The following is a 22,566-nucleotide window of genomic DNA, read 5'->3' as shown; positions in this document are numbered from 1 at the left end:
GATGCTATTTTTCTAAAAACTCCAACATTAGGCAGGTGCCAATTCATTTTCCTTTTAGACTAGAGTCCTGAATATGTTCAGCCAGGAAATGATATAATGAAAATTTATATGATACTCTTTAGAAAGTACGGTTTTCCCATATTCACGGTAATCTAGCATTTCTGACAGCTTGCAAAATTAACTGAGCCCATTGCCGAATTGTTGAAAGTTTCAAGGGTAGCTAATAGCTACAACTGAATTAGGTATTTTAATAGACACAACTCAAGCATCCAATCTTTGCAGATGACTTAGCACGCTGCTCTGAGAAAAAACAACAATCACCTACTTTCTTTCACACATGGAAGCCTTCTTGACATGAATACCAATCCAGAAAACAAATTTCAGTAAGACTACAATACTGAAGTTGAACTGCATCTGGTTTTGTGTTAAACCAGATCAAGATTTGGACCATCGTCCAGTCTTAGCTCATCAACAAGCATGTTGAGGAGTTGATACATATCCTCCACACCATGTTGTGGTTCATCCCCTGCATAGAATTCAAGAACTCTGCCCCTAACCTCGATCCAGCTGCAACCTGGAACTTTGCTCACACCCCTCTCTCTTATCAGCGCTCTCATCCATGCAGGGTCATCCAATTCCAATCTATCTGAGATTGCATATATCTTGGATGAAACCACGTAGTTCCACGTGTTTGGGGGCTCCAGCAGCATTATCCTGTTGATGACCCTAGCGCCAACCTCAACATTTATACATTTCCGACAAGTGGCGAGCAAAACCCTCAACATCACCGCATCTGCCTTACCAGGGATCTTCTCAATGAAATCGCATGCTTCTTCTAAATGTCCGGCACGTACCAATAAATCAACCATGCAGGAGTAGTGCTCGACCTTGGGAAAGATTTGGAACTCAGTTGTCAGGGAATTGAACCAACGCTAACCGTCTTTCAGTAACCCTGCATGCAGAGTTGCAGACAAGCAAAAAGTACTCCTATGAAAGTGATCTCATCTGGCCGGAGCCCTTCCTCATTTCTCATCAGTTCAAACTGCCGAATAGCTTCATGGCCTCGCCCAGTAAAGGCGAGACCACAAATCAAGGTGTTCCATGAGGCTTCATTCTTGCACGGCAATTTCCCAAACACTTGTATGGCTCTGGTGAGATTTCCACACTTCCAAGTCCATATCCACCAAAGCAGTCCCAATGTATACATTGCTGTACAGGCCTCTTTTCGAGGCATAGCTGTCGAGTTCAGTGCCTAGCTCCAGAGCTCCAACTGCAGCATAGACCGAGAGCAGCCCAACCAGGGTTATCTTATCTGGACGCGCCCCTGCTTGTTGCATGCTGTGAAACAAGGAAATGGCTTCCTTTGACATGACGTTATACGTACCTGCATCATCATACACACCATACACAAATGATCAGGCCACATAAGATAAAAGTACTTACATTCATCAGACAGTATTTCGAAATGAGAACCTAAGTGGGTCTATCGATGCATACCCGGTGATCATAGCATTCCAAGCGACGGTATCTAGTCGGTGATGCTATCGAACACTCTCCGAGACTCCGCCATCTCTCCGCACTTCTCATACATCCCAACGATAGCTGAGCCAACGAGCAACCCCACACCTCAATGCCCGCACATTTCACCTAGTCCTCCAACCACCTACCAACACTGCACGCTCGGCAACCATTGCACAGAACAATACTGTCATCCAAGCCCGCTCATACTACGCTTTTATGATGGAGTTCCAAGAGACAATGTCCCGTTGGGGAATTCCGTCAAACACCTTGCGATCGGCGCGGGGACAGCCGAGGTTGGAGTACATGGTGACGAGGGAATGGACAGTGTGGTCGTGGCTCTGCAGCCCCAGCTTCTGAAGACTGTGAAGGGGCACCGGGCTGCGGCCAGGAGAATAAAAGGGAGAGTGTAGGCACCGGGGCAGAGGGCGAAGCGCGGAGCAGAGCATTAGGAGGGAGAGGTGGAGGCGGCGAAGAAGCGCAGGGCGTCGTTGAAGGAGAAGGCGGTGGGAGCGGGGTGGGAGTTGAGCAGGGGATGGCGGAGGAGAACGACGGCGCGGCCGCGGAGGAAGCCGTGGGCATCGCCGGTGACGTTCCAACTCCACCGCGCGACCCTATCCTGTTCGCCCCATCCGTTTGGGGTAAAACGGACGAATAGCACAGCCCAGCGCACGGCCTCAAACGAACAAATGTCCAGATTTCGTCCGTTTTCGACCCATTTCTAGTCTAAACTTGCGCTCGGTTTGGGGTGAAACGGATGCACGCGGACGGCTTGGACGCACGCCCTTGTCCCCCCTGGCCCGCCTATCAGGGACACTAGCAGTCCCTCCGCTCCCAACGCTTCCACCCTCTCTCTCTCGCCTCGCCCCGCCGCCGGCGCCACCGCTATTCTCCGGCCGCCTCCTCACCGCGCAGCCTCCAGCCGTCCCTATCAAACCACTTCTCGACATGGCCGCCACCACGCCGCACTGTGGCCGTAGTTTTGGCCGTCGATCGGAGGTTTGGCCGTCGACGTCTTTGCCGGCCGCAGAGGGGACAGGACCGCCGGCGACGCAGCACGGCGTCCTCGGCAGCTCCCGACGAGAGCTACACAGCGGCCAGTAGCCGGCCGGCAACCACCCCTGCTGCGTCAAGGTGATCATCGCGGCCTCTTCACTACCACGCCCGCAAGGTGTTCGGCATTTTGCCCACAAAGATATGGACAATGGAGACGAGTTTTTCTTCCATCACTTTCTTTGTTCATCGGACGATTCGTCGTCGGATGATGAAGATATTGTGGTGGCTGCACTGGTCGTTCACGACCACATTCAACGACAGCTTCCTCGGTACAGGGGGTCACTCCCTGGCCGTGCTCCCAACCTAAACCGCAACAGGGAGAGAGGGCACGCCTTGCTCTATGCCGATTACTTTGCCAACACCCCGCTCCTCAAGCCGGATAAATTCCGTCGCCGTTTTCGAATGGCAAGGCATGTGTTCAATCGTATCCGAGAGGGAGTGGTTGCTCATGACCCATACTTCGAGTGCAAGACGGATGCCCTTGGCAAACTTGGATTCTCCTCTTACCAGAAATGCACCGCGGCCATCCGCATGCTTGCATATGGAATTCCAGGCGATCTGGTGGATGAGTATGTGCGTATGAGTGAGACAACATGTCTGATGTCAATGTACAAGTTTAGCCAGGCTGTGATCGAGGTGTTTGGCCCATAGTACTTGAGGCAGCCAACTGCCGCTGATACAGAGAGATTGTTGGCGACCAACGCAGCTAGAGGCTTTCCAGGCATGCTTGGCAGCATAGATTGTATGCACTGGGAGTGGAAGAACTGTCCATTTGCTTGGCAGGGCCAGTACAAAGGGCATGTCAAGGCGTGCACTGTCATATTAGAAGCGGTGGCATCACAGTATCTTTGGATATGGCATTCTTTCTTCGGCATGGCAGGTTCTCACAATGATATCAACGTGCTGCAGTGTTCTCCAGTCTTCGCGAGGCTTGCAGAAGGCCACTCCCCACCTGTCAACTTTGAGATCAATGGCCACCATTACAACAAGGGATACTATCTAGCAGATGGTATATATTCTCAGTGGTCAACTTTTGTGAAGACAATATCGAAACCCCAAGGTGAGAAGAGAAAGAGATTTGCCCAAATGCAAGAGAGTGTTAGAAAGGATGTGAAACGTGCTTTTGGTGTGCTTCAATCCCGGTGGGGTTCGAAACCCTGCACTGTCATGGGATGAAAGGAAGCTTTGGGAGGTGATGACTGCTTGTGTGATCATGCACAACATGATCGTCGAGGACGAGCGTGATGAGAGTATCTTCGACCAAGGATTTGACTATCAAGGTGAAAATATTGAGCCCCTGCACCAAGACCCGGCCACATTTGAACAGTTTGCTCAATTCCATCGTGAGATGCGTGATTGGCACTCTCATTTGAATCTTCAAAATGACTTGATTGAGCACGTGGGGATCACATTGGCAACCAATAGATGTATTGGTCAATTTTATGTTTAGTCAAGACAATTTCGATTTGGTTGTAAAAATATTTTATTAAAGACAATTTTAATTGGGTTGTAAAACTATTTTAATTTTCAGACAAATATTTGGGTTGTAAACTAGTTTTGATGAAAATTTGGACATTTTTAGCCCTGACGGACAGGATAGGGTAAAAGGATGCGTCCGCGCGGTGGGCGCACGGCCACTGCATCCCAGGACACGCCCGAATACGACCCCAAATCGCTACCCAAACGGACAGAATCCGGACAAAACGGACGTCCGTTTAGGGTCGCGCGGTGGAGTTGGCCTTACGGCCCACTTGTGGTTTACCAAGCTCATTGCACTTTTGACAGCACAGTTCTTAGATTGCCACCGCGATGGCGCTGCCGCCGCCGCCAGCGTTTGTGTACACCTCAGCGAGTGGATGATTGGGCGGAGCTTCAGCGCACCGCCGGGGCGACCTCGACCGCTCCACCGGTTGCTTCCACCGGCTGCTTCCACGGTCAGGTACCGCCCTCCCTCCAGATCTCTCGGTTTGTCAGATTCTGTCTGATTTGTCAGTAGATTTCTCCCTGTATTGCTTGATTTGGACGTAGGGCATGGCCATGGATTTCGTTGCTCTGATTATTCCCAGTAATCAAATACTAAACGTCTGTTACTTCTGGTTGAATCTTTCAGTTTATTTAGGTTGGTACTACCGAGCAAGCTATTGAAGAATGATTCATGGAACGAGATGTAGATCAATGCTATTGAAAAGAACACTCATATTACAACATATTATACCAAAAGAAAATCAAATTCAGCAAATTTCTTCTATTCAGAAATTAAAATCGAAAATGATGCGCTCTTAGGCTGTGTTTTCGTGAAAAGGGACAAACATGTTTATGCGCATACTCTGCAATATGCTCTTACTACACTAGTTTTGAGACGTTTTTACTTATTCACATGATACACATTCCCATTCACTTTCTTGAACTGCAACATGTTAAGTTGGGCACTGACTTCTACTTTGAATCAATGTTATGCCTGTTTCAGGAGACTATATCAAATTTTAAATTGTGCATATCATCCCTGTTCTTTCGTTGGTATGACTTGATCTAGAGTCTTTTCTTTTTTCAGAAGATATGAATCATATGCATTCATCCTTCCTTGACTTGGTGTAGGTGAAGATGACGCTAAAGAATTATTTCCGTGGGCAAAATGATCTATACCTGCTACAAGCTGACCCTACTAAGGTATTGATTTTTAAACATCCATTTTATTTCTTCTCCTATCATCTTATTGTAGCTATCGAGGAAATTCCCAAATTTTTGTATGTCTAATTATCTATCTTAAAATTTATATTTTACTATGTTTTAGTATACTTATTATCTATTCGGGTGTTAGGACACATGCATAAATTGCCACCTATTGATGCGAAGACATTACATGTACAATTTACTATTCATGTGTATCGTAGATTGCAGATGGCTTGATTTATGAGGCAACTGATGGTCGTAACTACTTTCCTCATTTCTATGGTCCTGATCGGAGCTTTGCACCCCTTCAACTAAGTGTTGTTGTCAAGGCAGACAAAATAGAGCTGGCGAACCATGATTTTACTTGCAATCTATTTGATGGAGCGGCCATCTAATTCTGATGTGTAACGGTAAGGTCTCACTCTTGGCCTTGTTTCCATGTTCCCTGCCAAATTTATCAAAGACATGCTGTCCACATGCTTATGCTAGTAATAGAAGTTAGACAAATTTAATATCAACCTGAGGCACATGAAATGTTAGTTATGTTAGAAAATGGTGAACATAGGCAGAGCAGAGCACTAGATGCACGATTGAACAAGGCAGGACGCAGAAGTAGTACTTCCTTCGAGCCCTCCCCTCCCCTCGCGTCGCCCCCTCTAGGGCGACTCGGGGGCTCCAAACCCTAGCCCCGCCGCCGCCCCCCTCCCTCCCCCCCCCCCCCCTCGCCGCCGCCTGAGGCTGCCCCCGGGCAAGCCCGGGGCGCAGCCAAGGAAGGTGGCGGCGGGGCCTTCGCTACTCTGCATCTGCTGCAGGGGGCTGCGTGCTCCGGGGCGGCGGCCCTAGTTGGAGTGGCGTCACCGGCCATCGACAGGCGGTGGCGCGGGCGTGGACCGGCGACCTCGGCCGTGGGGAGAGCGGGCGAACCGGAGGACGTGAGCCAGGGCGGGCCGGCAACCTTGGTTGTTTGCGGCACCAGATCTGGCCGCCCCTACATCCTCTGTCTCTGGATGAGCCATGCCACGGCCCGATCTGGTTTGCTTCGTCGTGGGCGCCGGTTCTCGTGTTGTTGGGGAGTGGTTGGCGGGGACGTGAAGACCGGGAGAAATCTCATGCCGGCCTTGCTGGTCTCGACGGCGGCGACGCCCGCGGGCGCCGCTCCCCTCCTTGGAGGCGCCGCCTGGGTATGTTCCTCTGTCCCCTCCCCCTCCTTGCCTCCCAGGAGAAATCCTCAACGTTGTTGGGCGGCGGCGGCGCCCTTGGCGTCGCGCCCTTCCTGAAGGCGCCGTTTTTGGGAGCTAGGTGGGCGTGGGGTTTCTCGGAGATATGTTTCGTGTGCAGCGGCGGCGGTAGCTGACCTCCCACGACGACGGCGACTTCCTAAGTGACTATTTTGGGAGCTCTCCGGTCTGTTGCGGGGTGCCCTGCCTGGCCCGTGGTTCCTCCTGGGCGAGAGGGGATCGGGTTCCCCTCCTACGGCGGCCCCTCTCAGCGCACCTTGAGAGCTTTCCGGTACCCGCACTTCGGTTCTCAATGTCTTGTGAGTTCTAGCAAAGCTCGTCTTCGTCCATTCCGGCAACTCTTCCTTTTTCGTGACCAATATGTGGGATTTGGCGATGCCCTGCTCCTGGTGATCTGTTCGTGACTTGTTGGGCGAGCTTGGTTTCTTTTCAGATGCAGCCTACCGGCAACTATCTCCCAGGTTCTAGGGTGAACTGCTCTCTTGTCAACGGTGCGGCGCCATTCGAGCCAGGCGAGGAGGCAGGGGCCTTCTTTGACATTGGAGCTAGGCGGATGTGTTGGGTCGGGGCTGCTGGCGATTAGGTGATAGCGTGTCCTGCTTCGTCGCTGGACGTGTTGATCCAGTGCGGGCATTCTACTTCTTCCACGGTGTTCTGATCACGTTGAGGACCTCTTCATCGTCGAGCGGTGCTTCTCCCTGATGATCTTTTTAGCTTGGTGTGTAGGAGGCTTGTGAGCTGCTTTCCAGCGCCTTTGTATCTTGTCGTTTTCTTTTCTTTCTTGTGCTGGTTCCGAGTTTATAATCCTGACCGGTTGATGGCTTTGTTAATTCAAAGCCGGGCTCTTCTTGAGCCTTTGTTTTAAAAAAAAACAAGGCAGGACGCAGACCAAATAAGAAAATTAAATGTCTATTCAATACTTGTACCTCTCCATTGCCATCTAGTAATTAGGTGTCTTCTAACTCTCTAGGCCACATGTAGATATGTCCTGTGCCGCTCTTGGACTTGAAGCCCTGGTACCCACAGGGCAGAGATGTCCTGCATCCAGCCAGAGCTGCTGCAAACGCAACCCCTCACCATACTTCAAGTTTAAGTTTAAGTTTGGAGAACCTGATACACGGAGCTCTCTTAGTTTAAGAAGGTTGAGACCCTCTCGAGGACGTCACATCCAGTGACTACAAGCATCTGAGAGAGGAATGGGAGGTCCTCCAACATGCTCAAGCACCTTGTTCCTCTTAAATAGAGCGACTTCAAGCTAATTGCCTCCTGTCCAAGCTGTCATGGGAGAGCTCTTAGCTCCCGGCAGCCTTTGAGTACCGAGCATTTCAAGCTTCGCTGCTTCGGAGCATGTGGATCCTTGGGGACATGGCTTCCCTTTTTCGCATCTTAGCAGATCCATCGTCTTCCCCTTCCGTAGCTGTTGTTGATGCTGACCATTGAAGTGTGCGCTCCTTGAAGTCGTCCGCTGCAAGTCGTCGGTGTCTCGCTGCCATTCAAAGCATGATTTTTGCTGGATTTCCTTCGCCAAACAATGGGGTCAATCAAAATTATTTGGTGGCTAATTGAACCAATCTAGTGGATGGATCTGAAAACTCAAAAACTGGAAGCCTATGGAGTTTGATCTAGAACCGATCCAATCTTTGATTGACCGGATGTCGTGCCCAGAGGCTAGAGATTAATCTCCCCTGGGACGGCACACTGTGGAAGTGATGGAGAAACCTAGAATCAGCCCCGTTGGACTAACCGCTATAATACCATCAATGGCGGAGCTACGTGTTACCAAAACAGGCCATGGCCCGCCCAGCCCACAGCAAATACAGTGGAGGACTGAGAGTATACTGGGCCTTGAGGGCAAAACTAATGGGCTTCCTTTTACTGCCCCGCCCAGTTTCCCTGATGTAGCTCCACCACTGAATACCATGTAGAATTGTAGGATGGCTAAACATTTCTGTTGTATTGTGTTGTATTGATCTGATCCTTGTAGGGTAGAGTACAATGTGGGGAGAGGATGGGAGTACAAGGCAAGTCATTGTTACCAAATATATCTCTTATCTCTCCTTATCTCTAACTAACACGTTTATACTTCTAACACTACGCCGCTGGCTAGCAGTCCACAGAGGCGATTCCCGGGCGTGGAGGCGACGGACGCGAGGAGGCTACGGGGCGGCGGTCGTGGTGTTCTTCGCCGGTTCCGATGCCGTCGACTGTCTAGGAGTTGAGGTGGACCTTCTTACGCCATCTCCAAGGTCAGCTGGCTCGGTTCGGGGCAAAAACGGACCTCTGCGGCCATCAGGCAGAGCTACAGGACGACGGGCTCGTCGGCGGTGAAAAAACTGATTTTGGCACCGGCGAGCGACGAGAAGGCGGAAGAGGGCAGCGGGGCTGCGGGATGGCCGCGTGGAACAGTTTCGGCGCAGGGGTCTGGATGGGGGCAACGGCAGGGGCGACACTGACGCGCCGAGAGGAACAATGCATGGGTGGCCGACTATACTGAGAAGCTGCGGCTTTGGGGGATGAAAAGCTATTTATTTTTTAGGGGTTAATAGATCTGAGGGATCTGCTAGCTAGGCTTTAATCCCTCAAAACAAAATTAACTTCTAGGGCATTTGCTAGAGATGCTTTTATAAGCCAAACTCTAAAAAGCAAAGTTCAGCCGAGAGAATCTGGAAATGCCCTATTCTGATCGAAATTCCAAGTGGGCCTCATTTCTTTTCACATGCACAAATTTATTTCTTGCAATAACAGGGACATAAATAGGACAGCAGGGGAATCCTCTTAAATCACATCCTGGAAGACGACCTTTGCTATGTGGCTATCAACTGTTTCAGGTGAGCAATGAGCCGAGTAGTAGAAGCTTTTCACCACGTGGAGAAATGTCTGCTTGGTGTCTCTGTTGATGCCATGGCAACCCTGATGAATTCTCCAAGATAGTTCTTGCATCTCCATGTCCACTTGCCAGTCCAAGTCCTCTGTATTCTCCATATTTTCCCCATTCTGTTTTTTTATCATTGAACAGTATTTGGTTATGGTTTGACAGATCACATACAACTCAAACGGACACACATGTATTCCGGACATACAAATGCATGTACATACGCACCTGAGCAAGAACTCTTGTGTCAAGCTTGCGGCAGATGGAAGAGGTGAGCTGTTCGAGCTGGGAATACTCCCAAAGGTTCAGCTTTGGCTCGGCTGAAACATGCCTTCCTGAGCATATCTCGACTGTTCGAACCAACAACACAGCTGTATCTCCTTCAATTGATCCATGGCTCTCCTTTGCAGTCCATGCCATGAGCCACTGCTTCCACTGCAGTTGCCAAAGAAAATAGAGGTTCGATGTTTCATATCTGGTAACAAAATTCAGCATCTTATAGACAGCTATATCTAACTGGAGTGGTTTGATGAATTTTACAGCATCACGAAGACTGCTGGAAGAGTCATTGTCGAATGAAACAAGGTCGATAAGCTCTTCAAGATTCTTTGTTGAGTCCTTTTTCCCCCTGCAATGCATGCGCACACATGTTATTTTGATCAGTCCGGCAGGTACGAACCTCTATTTTTTTGGCTTCTTGATGGAAATCAGGGGATATCCCCTTGCTAAGAAAACTTTAAATTGATCATCACTAAACTAGATTCCGTAGAGGGGAAATAATGAAGCTGCATTCATACCCAGTATGTCGCAAGCGAGAGGTCACTGCCTCGGCAAGCACCCACGTACGAGCCCATGCTAGACGCTCTGCTGCTCGGTCAGATTCAAAGATGTTTGCTGAAGCTAAGAAGTAAGCCATGAGCGCGCTCTTTGGCGTCCCACCATACCTCTGCAGATGGTTCCTGAAATACCACCTGCACATACTCTCGAGTAAGCTAGAATCTAGGCGTGATATGGTAGGAGCGCTAATTAATCGAACCTGAGGACAGAGCCTGCAAAAATTTCCGTGACTTACTTTCTGAGGCCATTCCACTCAAGTCGGAAGAGTCTTTGATATTCTCTGAAATCTGCTTTTGCCAATTCAAGGTACAGGTCGTTGCTCACAAGATTCATTCTGAAAGTTAATTTTGCCAGAACCAAAGGGTGTGACAAATATATGGCTACCAGAAATTTCTATTGTTTCGAATGACGAAATTAAGAATTGGTCTAGTTTCACATGCTAGCTCACATAGGATTAATTGTTATTACCTGTAGAGGACGTTGGCAATCCAAACGTCCGTGCTGCCTCCATACTGATCCAGATACATCCTTGTTTCGATTCGTGGCAAACTTGTTTTCCAGGGGAAGTTCAGTGCGTACTCGACCTGTTTTTTGGGAAGTACAAGGCACCAAAAAGATCATCATGCAAAAATCCAGCAAAACATATCTCTGGATTGACTCATATATTATTGACTTGAATAGGTTGCCACATAATACCTCGCCCGGCAGGTCCTTGGTGATGATCCACTTGTCATGCAATTTGTTCGAGGCTTGTCTTTCTTGGAGGAATGTACGGCAATAGCGCCCGGCTCGTGACAGGACATCATCGTCACCTGGGAACATGAACTGAGAAGCACGGTAAGTGTTGTACATTGGGGTGACAGATGCGTTGTTGGTCTCCAATGGGAAGCAGAAGAACTTGCCATGCTTCCTGTCCTCAAAGTGCTTAAATACGCCTGAATTTTTAGATGCACGTTAGTCAAAATCTATCCAGCACAAGATACTAGTCATGCATGCAAAAGCGCTACTACTCCGGTATCTACATTAGGATGTACGGCAATAGTATGTACTCTTCCGTTCGGAAATACTTGTTGAAGAAATGAATGTATCTGAAAGTATTTTAGTTCTAGATACATCTATTTTTATCTATTTCTCCAATAATTATTTTCGCACTGAAGGAGTATTATTTACATGGAGTGACATCGTAGCCATGCTGACGGAGGAGACGGAAACCCATGGCGGTGTCATCAATATCCGGGGTAGGGCAGTGCCTGTTATGAGCCAGTCCCTTTTGAGTCCAACGCCTGTTCAGAGTGTATATATGTAGCTCCTCTCAAACAGGTGTTACACAAACGCTCATCAAAGTATAGTAGATTGATAGTCTTTATGAAAACAAAAGTTTTCTATTAAGAATACAATGAATATTTAGATTTGTTTCGTGAAAATCGTACAACTAGATTATTAATAATATATTCATAATATAAGTTCTAAAATATTGTGCTACATATAGGCATGAGTAATAAGCTGATAATAGTCATGAATATGACAATGTTTAATTCTTACACTTAACATCGGGGCAATGCGTTTCAAAATGCATTCCCTTTGTTCAAAATATAAATTCATTTATGCTTTAGCAATCCACGTCATGCTACTTTGACTACTGTTTCCTTATGAATATGTGTGTAAACAAGATTTATATATGAAATATATTTATAATGGAATATGATGATACTCTAATGGTTTGAATAAACTAAATTATTTTTTATGTGCCGGAGTGGTTGTTAAGTCGAGGCTCTTGAGTAAATGTATTTTAGGTATTCCAAATTAAATTTGTGTTACCTGTAAATAAAATCTAGGCACTGCTCAATTTCACTTGTGAAATGGCTAGATATCCCTAGACGCATCAGCCGATCAACCACCCATAACTGCTCAAAAATATCCAAGGAGTGCATACAAGGCACTGAAAAGGGAAATTTCATTGGTTAATAAGGGAGTACTTATTAACAATTGCAAGAGACTCTTACATCCTACCTAAATGTGCATTCGTGTTGGTTCTACAAGAATTAGTGATTTTAATTACCTCCCCCATCAAAATTTTTTACGAGCCTGTCTAGGAACGCAAGGCATTCTATGTCGCCGGTGTAACCGAGGGCAGCAGCTGTTGCAGCAGGCGAGGAATGGAGTGAGCCATCCAGACACCGCAACTTGAGTAGCTTTTCCCAGTCCAATTGCAAGTCTACCATTCCTTCCACACTGTAAAGTAGGGTCGTTGGTATGTTATGTAGCACATCCAGAGGTATCCTACAATTTAAGTCAGATAGGTTATTAGTTATTACCATGGGGACCATAAAATACAGGCCATCCAGAAAATAATGGCAGGGAAGTGGCTGCATGCATCTCTCAAAGGTAGAGACCGGGGGTCATCCTCCTTTAAAAAAAATACTAGCAGGAAATCAAAGCTTCTATGGGAAAATTTGACAGATGAAAAAGAAAAGAGAGATTAGTTTTGGCAGATTGATATTTGTTCAGCTTAGCTTCCATATCTAAACATACCCAAATAACGATCTATGTGGTACACATTATAATTCGAACGGCCTTGTAAAGGAAACTCCATGCATTGCTAACAAATTGGAATACAACACCCGAAAAATTATATGGAACTAGATGATTGCTCGTGTGTTGCAACGAGGTATAAATATTGTACTACATTGCCCATTATGTACCTGTCCATATTAACGTGATTGTGTAAATAAGTGTTTACCAAACAATAAAATAACGAAAACACTAACACCCACATGTGTGGGCGTTACCCAATTCGCCCACACGCCTGGATCGTCGTTCATTGTCTTTTGCACGAATCTTGACACGAAAAGGTGGATTTGGTATGCCACGTAGGACGAGGCTGGTGTGTGGGCGTTGGAGAGTTTGCCCAAACGCCCGCACCACGCTGTTTGCCAGCTGCATTGTGTAGGTGAACTGCTTTTCGCCCACACAGCCACCAACTAGGTCATGCGCATGTGGGCGAACTGCTTTTCGCCCACACAACACTACTACCTTGTTGATGGCAACTGCAGTTACGCGAACGTGGCAACTCGGTACACACACATGACAACTATGATTCTTTGCTACATGGCAACTGCAGTTACGCGAACGTGGCAACTCGGTACACACACATGGCAACTGTGATTCTTTGCTACACGGCAACTGCAGTTGCGCGTACGTGGCAACCAGATAAACACACATGGCAACTATGATTAACAATACATGGCAATTATGGTTGGACCACACGTGGCAACTAGGTAAACACACATGGCAACTACTGTTTTGACCATATGTGACAAGTAGTTAATCACACACGGCAACTACGGTTTGATTACGCGCGGCAATTACCATAAATTAGACATGGCAACTATAGTTAACCAAAACAGATAGAGTTGTCATACTTTTACAACTACACTTGCCATCCCGGATGACTACATCTGCCAACCAGGATGACAACTAAATCGTCATCCCGCGGGGTACCTAACGTAGCTGTGTCAGGACGTGTGGGCATTTTTGCTTCGTGCCACACGCACGGAGTGAAGATGAGTAGTATTTGTTGGGCGTGTGGCACGAAGTAGCCACGCCCACACGTGTGGGCAATTCTAATGTCCGCCCACACACAGCCCGTATGGGCTGCCTCCTGCTCACACCACACACAGTGTGTGGACGCATTGTCGTATATGCCACACGTGTGGCAGTTATCGGCGTCCTAAAATAATGCCCATGATTTGTTTTAGAAAATAATGCCCTTGATTTACCTACCCAAATAAATTCTAGGGTTATTTTGATAAGTATTTATTCACTTAGCAAAGAAAACAATTGTTTTTAGTTGGTAAGTCAACAAAAGGTGTTGCATATAAGGCGATTTTCAGTAAAAAAAATGGTAGAAACGTACCAAATATGAGGGAAAAAATCAAAACAAAGAGAAGAATAGGGGAACGTACTAAAGGTTGGATGAGCAACGGGGTGGACGTCACAACTTTATATTCTTTTTAAGTAGGAGAGATAACACGGTAAGTGGCCCAGGCGCGGGAGACGTACGAACGGGGTGGGGTACGGTAAAGCGTGATGTGTGCAGCCTAATTCTATCGGCCCATTATGTAATTACTAGGATTATTGCTATAATTAACTGATTCTCTACGACATACTGATTTTCATGGGTAATTTGTTTACCTACAGAAAACAAAAGTGTTTTCAATCTTTACAAAGACACGATGTGTTTCCTGTCCATGGGGAATGCCGAGAGATTTCTCTCTTTTTCCGCCGGAGGAATATCTTTTGCGGCAGAGATTATCCTCAAATCCTGGACTATATTGTCCTTACGAAAAATACCCAGAGATAAATTGTCCACAATACCCAAACAATGGACGGTTATGATGACTTAATATAATACGGGGAGGTAATTTGTCATCAAGTGAATAAATCTAGTCAGATGATGCTTAATTATGCATAGACCATACTCGTTTTTGTTAGGTTCAGCGTCTTGGATGGGGTTGTGTGGCGGTGGCGACATCCCTCGGTAGGAATAATGTCTACTACATCCTATCCCCGCCCCGATGGTGTGAATAGCATTGTCGGAGGATTTGCGGAGGTGTGTCTCCGTTGGATCTCTTAGGATTCGATCGGTGCTGTTCTTGGGTGGATCTATTTGGATCCAGCTTTTGTTTGTCTTCATTCGTGTGGTTATAGGTTTGATTTGTCTGATCTAAAACTCTCCTCATCGGCGATGGTTGCTGCTCTGGTGCACTAGTACTTTGCGGCCATAGCACGATGATTTCTCGATTGTCTACTAGAACAAGTTTTGCCCAGCTCCATTGAGGGAGGGGCGAGGACGGGCGTGCGCCTTAGGCTCGCTCCACTGCTCGTAGTCGTCGCTAGGTGGTCCATTGACCTGGTTCTAATTTTTATTATCTCTAGTGTTCTCTGTACTATCATGATTGATGAATAGATTGAAAATTTTTCTCGCAAAAAAATTATGCATAGATCATTCACAGACCTCAAGTCAGATGATGCTTAATTATGCATAGACCATTCAATTCAATGTATAAATCCAGGTTTATATAGATATGCATACTTAGAGAGCTTTAGATTTCTCTTGGCATGTATCTCTTCTAGAGCAGGGTGATTATAAGGGATGTCCAGATCCAGGTCCTTCGCCTTCTCTAGGATAGCTGGGAACTTAATCTCAAAGCCACATGGCATCCAGTCCTGTTCTTGTTCTACCAACCTGCTCATGTTTTCTTGGATAAATAACACACCTACAACATAAATGGTTCTTTCTACATTAGACACTTGAAGAAACCCAGTAGTTAAGCATACAAAGTTTGATCAAAACAAACAACCCAGCGATTGATTTACCTTTGTCACACAAGTCATCGCTGTCAATGTTCCAAGACTTCACTGCCACTACACATGCCAGGGTGCTGATCATCCGATCTTGGACCATAAACAAAGCAGGGTCACCCCACGAGCCATCTGGTAGTTGATTTTGTAAAATCCAGTTGATGCATGAGGGGAATTGCGGTTTCTCATCTCCGTCAAGGTTCTTGACAAGGGCGACCAATGCCGTGTCGTAGGCTGAAACATTGGTTGACGTCTCATCATCACCCAATGACCCCAGTGCCGTCCTTATGGCATTGATCATCTGTTTCATCTTGCTTGGTTCATCCTTCAGGAAGATCGATATTGGGTTTTGATCAGGGTTCAATATAGTATATGTACATTTGTGATCAGCTTGTGGGCAGCAGTGATTATTCCACTCAAAGTTAGTTAATTAATATGTATAGGCTCACCGTGTGTTGTCTGTATTCATCAACTTCCCATTCACGTGTTTTTGCCTCCGGATATGATGGGTATTTCCTACTTAGCGCGAGCCCTAGACATCAGGCATGTCATCCAAGTCATATGAAATTGATATGCACTTTTAAATTATTGGCTCGAGCACATTATCGCTATTAGATGGAGTATGAAAAATTATCAGGCCGGCAAACCTCTAGATCAGCAACATGCCAAACCTTAGGTGGATAGGAGACACGATTCAAGGAAGGAATTTATTCATTTTGGGAGGCAACAAAAGCTTCAATCCAAACATTTACTTTTCTCGAACATGAGCCAAAAACACTAAGTACAGTTGTTACGGCAGCGCTCAAGTTAGGCATGCATTGACGTCAGGAGATTGATAGATCATGGTTACCAGATCGACGACGCTGAGAGTGTAGGTGCATGGAAAGCCGTCGCCATGGCTTGGCTGTCGGCCGGTCGAGTACTGGAGCATGCCAGCCTGCAGTGGTATAGGTCAGCATCCTCCGAACCTTTTGGATGTTAGCCCAGTAATGAGCTGATGCTGCTTACCGCCATCATTAAGTATTTATACAGAAAGACTCAAAACAAAGTCTTAAACAGTATTACGAAACTCAAAGAAAATAAATTTGCCATAATCGGCGAAGATAGGGGAAGATGACTAAACACCTATCATATTATTGAAACACCATCCAAACCGATTGTACGTATCCCGTGCAAACATCTTCCATCGGTTGCATCCAATATCCTTATGCTCCCTGTGGTCCACATGGCCGAGTGACGACCACATACGGATCCAAGTAAACACCTTGAGATAACATGCCAAAAGAAGTAGCTTCTCGTCTTGACAGGACGAAGCATGAGTAGGCGGGAGTACAATTGACCAAAGGGATTTATACTAGCTAGGACGGAGTATGATACGACACCTGATTTACTAGTTACTCCTTATGTTTCTAAATGTAAGTCCTTTTAGGGATTCCAATATGAACTCATACTGAATTCATACGGAGCGAAATGAGTGAATCTACATTCTAAAATAGGTCTATATACATCAGCATGTAATTCATATTAAATTTTCTAAAAAGACTTATATTTAGAAACGGAGGGAGTACATTCAAAACCACCGCCCCTGAGCTAGAGATGATACTGGTCCTTCACGAGCTTTGAGAATGTACACGGGCTAGGTACTGATGATAATGGAGAGTTTGGAAGCCCTAATTATCAGTGTTTCCTTAAGAGCAAATGCAATAAGATGATATAAGCCGATTATAATTTATAAGGTTTAAATATTATACTTTTGCTGAATTGGAAAAGAGAGAATAGAATCAGGCTGTAGCTAGTTGTAGCACGGGCTTCAAGAATCATGTGTTAATAAATTATCCTGTCGTGTAGTTAACTACTATATGACTACTAGATTGATTACAGATGACATGATAACATCTTGTAGCCAATAGTTGCCTATATTATTAACCTTGGACTAAGAGACCTGCATGCACGTGTATTTTGCCTTTAGTGTGGCTAGAAACCCAGGATCTGTTTCTTTAATGCCATCCTAGCAGTTGAAACATCAGTTAACATGTTTAATATACAAGGCCATTTTGGACTTTTGATGTCAGTTACAGGCTCACCATCAGGTCTAATAGTTGCCAAACAGAATTGTTAGTCTTCACTGCTTCTATTGGCTCCACCTGCTTTTCATTCAGCTGTAGCCCAAACAAACATGGCCTATGCCATTTTCTATCTATGGAAGGCTTCTTCTCTGGGACATTAGTATAGCTAGATCTTTTTTTGCGGGGGAGTTTAGCTAGACCTTACTATCACTAATAGAAAAAGGGTCAAATATGCGACACATTAGTCCTGGTTTGTAACAGAACCGGCACTAATGTGTCCATTAGTGTCGGTTCCAACGGCTAGGAGCTCTTTAGTACCGGTTCGTGGCGAACCTTTAGCACCGGTTCGTGCCACGAACCGGTACTAATGAGAGTGGTGGCATGATGTTGTCAGAGTGGCCCCCCTCCAGCACCTTTAGTACCGGTTCGTGCCACGAACCGGTACTAAAGGTCGTCCTATATAAACCCTTCGTCCACCAGCACTCTGTTCTTCCCCCTTTCCTCTCTCCCTCTCCTATGTTCTTCCCTTCTTCCTCTCGAGTTCATCACAAAATTTGCCCCAAATTTGTCAAGATTTGCAGGCCCCCATCCATTCAAATGATCACAAAGGTTAGCAACTTTGTCCTTTCATCTCTCATTGCTAGATTAGCTCTTGCATTGGTTTATATAGTGATTAATTGTGGGTTTTAGTAATTTGGGAGGAATTATATGTGGTAGTATTTGATTTATATGTAAATTGAGGTCAAAATAACACTTAGTTTGCATATGTAGGTGTGGTTTACTTAGTGCCTTCTAAATCTCTGTCGTAACCACCGTCGATCGCCCGCACCGTCCCGTCGCCGGCACCACCTTGTGGTGAGCCTCTTGTTCATGAAATTTTATATAAAAAATTGATGTTTGTGTGATTTGGATATATAGTTACTCGTATAATTATCTTACACGTACGTTGTTTGTTATACATAGTGCCATGGTTTTGATATCCGTCCCCGTCGGCCCTCGCCCTTGTTATGATTCGGATGTGGTATATTCTCTTTTAAAACTATTTGTTGCATTTCGTATTTATGACAAATTATGCCCATCAAGCTGACATAGATATTTGTATGTAGGAGGTAGTTGAACTGGAAATTCCAACCGACCCTATTGTCGAGAGGTTAAATTTAGTTGAAAGAGAAAACGAGGATTTGAAAGAAAAAATGAAAAGAATTGAGGGGTAGAAGATGGAATTGGAGTTGCATGTTGCCGATGTCGTCGATGATCACAAGATTAAGATGGAGAAAATGCGCTTGAAGATTAGAAAGAATAGAAAATATGTCATTCATAGTGAGGCTTGGTATCATTATGCTGTTGGATCAATTGTTACCTTAGTTGCGATCTTGATCGCATTTGTTGTTGCATTTAAATTCTTTAGCTAGAGAGTTATTTGTTTGTTGCATTTAAGTGTTGTATGAACTTTATGTATTGTATTAATTTGGTGTTTTCAGTGCTGTGTATTGAAGATGAGCCGGCAATGGATGTACGATGACCGATGCTCTCCCGAGTTCATTAATGGCGTGCATACTTTTCTGCTTGCGGCTGAGGCAAACAAGCGGGCGGATGGTTTTATGCCTTGTCCATGTGCTGGCTGTAAGAATGGTCACAAGTACTCTACATCAAGAACCATTCACATCCACCTGTTTGAGTCCGGTTTCATGCCCCACTATAATGTTTGGACCAAGCATGGAGAAAGAGGGGTTATGATGGAAGACAATGAAGAAGAAGAGGACGACAACAGCTATCCTAGCCATGGGTTCCCTAAATACGACGATACAACAATGAGGGAAGAAGCTGAGCCGGTAATGCGGGAAGAAGCTGAGCCGGCAATGTGGGAAGAAGCTGAAGAAGAGGCATCGGATGATCCCGTTGATGATCTAGTCGGGCCATTGCCGATGCAAAGAGAAACTGCGCAAGTGATTTGGAGGAGAAGAAGTTGCAGCACATGTTAGAGGATCACAAAAAATTGTTGTACCCGAATTGCGTAGGTGACAAGAAAAAGCTGGGCACCACACTGGAATTGCTACAGTGGAAGGCAGAGAATGGTGTATCTGCAAGGGATTTGGAAAGTTGCTGGTAATGATAAAGAATATGCTTCCAAAGGACAACGAATTGCCCGAGAGTACGTACGAAGCAAAGAAGGCTGTCTGCCCTCTAGGGTTAGAGGTGCAAAAGATACATGCATGCCCTAATGATTGCATACTCTACCGCGGTGAGTACGAGGATTTGAACGCTTGCCCGGTATGCGGTGCATTGCGCTATAAGATCAGCCGCGATGACCCTGGTGATGTCGAGGGCGAGCGCCCCAGGAAGAAGATTCCTGCCAAGGTGATGTGGTATGCTCCTATAATACCACGGTTGAAACGTTTGTTCCAAAACAAAGAGCATGCCAAGGCGATGCGATGGTACAGAGAAGACCGTAAGAAAGACGAAAAGTTGAGAGTACCCGCTGACGGGTCGCAGTGGAGAAAAATCGAAAGGAAGTACGGGAAGGAGTTTGTAGATGACGCAAGGAACATATGGTTTGGTCTAAGCACAGATGGCATTAAACCTTTTGGGGAGCAGAGCAGCAACCATAGCACCTGGCCTGTGACTCTATGTTTGTATAACCTTCCTCATTGGTTGTGCATGAAGCGGAAGTTCATTATGATGCCAGTGCTCATCCAAGGCCCTAAGCAACCCGGCAACGACATTGATGTGTACCTAAGGCCATTAGTTGAAGAACTCTTACAACTGTGGAATGGAACAGGTGTACGTGCGTGGGATGAGCACATGGGGGAAGAATTTGACCTAAAGGCGTTGCTGTTCGTGACCATCAATGATTGGTCTGCTCTCAGTAACCTTTCATGACAGGAAAACAAGGGATATCGCGCATGCACGCACTGTTTGGACGATACCGACAGTATATATTTGGCTAATTGTAAGAAGAATGTGTACCTGGGACATCGTCGATTTCTTTCGAGCAGGCATCCCGTAAGAAAGAAAGACAAGCATTTCAAAGGTGAGGCGGATCACCGGACGAAGCCTCGCCACCGTACTGGTGCTGATGTACATGATATGGTCAACGATTTGAAGGTGGTCTTTGGAAAGGGTCCTGGTGGACAACCTGTTCCAAATGACGCTGACGGACGCGCACCCATGTGGAAGAAGAAATCTATATTTTGGGACCTGCTCTATTGGAAAGACCTAGAGGTCCGCTCCGAAATCGACGTGATGCACGTGATGAAGAATCTTTGTGTGACCCTACTTGGCTTCTTGGGCGTGTATGGAAAGACAAAAGATACACCTGAGGCACGGGAGGACCAGCAACGTATGCACGGAAAAGACGGCATACATCAGGGTCATGCAAGCTACGCTCTTACCAAAGAAGAGAAGGAAATCTTCTTTGAATGCCTGCTCAGTATTAAGGTACCGTCTGGCTTCTCGTTGAATATAAAGGGAATAATAAACATGGCAGAGAAAAAGTTCCAGAACCTAAAGTCTCATGATTGCCACGTGATTATGACGCAACTGCTTCCTGTTGCATTGAGGGGGCTTCTACCGGAAAACGTTCGATTAGCCATTGTGAAGCTATGTGCATTCCTCAATGCAATCTCTCAGAAGGTAATCGATTCAGAAATCATACCAAGGTTAGAGAATGATTTGGTGCAATGTCTTGTCAGTTTCGAGTTGGTATTCCCACCATCCTTCTTCAACATCATGACGCACGTCCTAGTTCACTTATGCGAAGAGATTAACGTTTTGGGTTCTGTATTTCTACACAATATGTTCCCCTTTGAGAGGTTCATGGGAGTCTTAAAGAAATATGTTCATAACCGTGCTAGGCCAGAAGGAAGCATCTCCAAGGGCCATGAAAATGAGGAGGTCATTGAGTTTTGTATTGACTATATTTCTGACCTTAAGCCGATTGGTGTTCCTAAATCGCGGCATAAGGGCAGACTGGATGGAAAAGGCACGCTAGGAGGGGAACAAATAATATGTATGGACGAACATTCTCTCACTGAAGCACACTACACAGTTCTACAGAATTCTGCCTTGGTGGCTCCGTATATGGTTGAACACAAGAATTTGCTACGCTCCAAACACCTGGAGCGGTCTGATGACTGGATTACATGTGAACAAACCAGGAGTTTCGCCGGCTGGTTGCAGACACGTACCATGCATGACGCCTCTATTGAAGATGACATGTACTTGCTGTCCCAGTTACCATCTTCGAATATAATGACTTTCAAAGGGTACGAGATAAATGGTAATACATTTTACACGATCGCCCAAGATAAGAAGAGCACCAACCAAAACAGTGGTGCCCGCTTTGATGCAGAAACCAAGACGGGAAAGGAAACATATTATGATTATATACAGGACATATGGGAACTTGACTATCGACGTGGTTTGAAGGTCCCTTTGTTTTGGTGCAAATGAGTCAATACGACACGAGGCGGGGTAACGGAAGACCCGTAGTACGGAATGACAACAGTGGATCTCTACAATCTTGCGTATGCAGACGAACCATTCGTCCTAGCCAATGATGTGGCACATGTTTTCTATGTGAAGGACATGTCTACCAAGCCGAGAAAAAGAAAACATAAGGAAGCGAATGCATCGTACGATGAGCCAAAACGGCACATAATTTTTTCTGGGAAGAGAAACATCGTGAGAGTGGATGACAAGACAGACATGTCAGGAGATTATAAAAAGTTTGATGAAATTGCTACATTCACAATGAATATTGACCTGAGCATCCCGTTAAATGACGAAGATTTTTCATGGTTACGGCGCAAAGGGACACACGCGAAGAAAAAGTTTCACACCCAAAGATCTGGGATGTGATCGGCTTCACTATCATCACTTTCTTGTGTGTTTCACACCCAGGAGGGAATCTCTGTAATAGTTAGGGTGGTTATGTGTTTTGGCA

The 22,566-nt window shown here is 46.0% G+C and overlaps 1 protein-coding gene, 1 long non-coding RNA gene and 3 pseudogenes across 5 annotated transcripts; 2 read left to right on the top strand and 3 right to left on the bottom strand.

Moving 5' to 3' along the window:
* Positions 1–275: 275 nt before the first annotated feature.
* Positions 276–1,747, bottom strand: LOC147987361 (pentatricopeptide repeat-containing protein At2g34400 pseudogene; annotated as a pseudogene). Its single transcript, XR_015615285.1, has 2 exons — positions 1,498–1,747; positions 276–1,384 (listed from the first exon to the last, which is right to left on the bottom strand). The product of XR_015615285.1 is annotated as a pentatricopeptide repeat-containing protein At2g34400 pseudogene (transcript).
* LOC125538280 (pentatricopeptide repeat-containing protein At2g22410, mitochondrial-like) lies at positions 1,375–2,660 on the bottom strand (annotated as a pseudogene).
* Positions 2,661–2,715: 55 nt separating this feature from the next.
* LOC147987360 (uncharacterized) lies at positions 2,716–4,024 on the top strand (annotated as a pseudogene).
* Positions 4,025–5,819: 1,795 nt separating this feature from the next.
* LOC125530797 (uncharacterized) lies at positions 5,820–11,511 on the top strand. 3 transcript variants are annotated; one of them, XR_007292998.2, is made up of 7 exons: positions 5,820–6,425; positions 9,228–9,310; positions 9,520–9,625; positions 9,765–9,813; positions 9,897–10,025; positions 10,873–11,028; positions 11,349–11,486. It is a non-coding gene; the product is annotated as an uncharacterized LOC125530797 (long non-coding RNA). The 3 variants fall into 3 exon arrangements; XR_015617631.1 differs by having other exon boundaries at positions 5,821–6,781; positions 11,379–11,511; XR_015617630.1 differs by having other exon boundaries at positions 5,821–6,781.
* On the bottom strand, positions 9,258–15,882 carry LOC125530796 (syn-copalyl diphosphate synthase, chloroplastic-like). Its single transcript, XM_048695197.2, has 12 exons — positions 15,571–15,882; positions 15,287–15,470; positions 12,251–12,471; positions 12,010–12,130; positions 11,362–11,474; positions 10,888–11,126; positions 10,660–10,775; positions 10,427–10,525; positions 10,152–10,325; positions 9,895–9,982; positions 9,583–9,789; positions 9,258–9,476 (listed from the first exon to the last, which is right to left on the bottom strand). The coding sequence occupies exons 1-12, from the start codon at positions 15,863–15,865 to the stop codon at positions 9,258–9,260; spliced, it is 2,076 nt and encodes a 691-aa protein (XP_048551154.2). The 5' UTR covers positions 15,866–15,882.
* Positions 15,883–22,566: the final 6,684 nt, after the last annotated feature.

This window comes from Triticum urartu, chromosome 2A (genome assembly GCF_056163025.1).
Source record: "Triticum urartu cultivar PI428250 chromosome 2A, HENAU_Tu73, whole genome shotgun sequence".
NCBI classification, from domain to species: Eukaryota; Viridiplantae; Streptophyta; class Magnoliopsida; order Poales; family Poaceae; genus Triticum; species Triticum urartu.
Note: the sequence above shows the minus strand (reverse complement) of the source record. Positions and strands in the feature narration are given on the sequence as shown.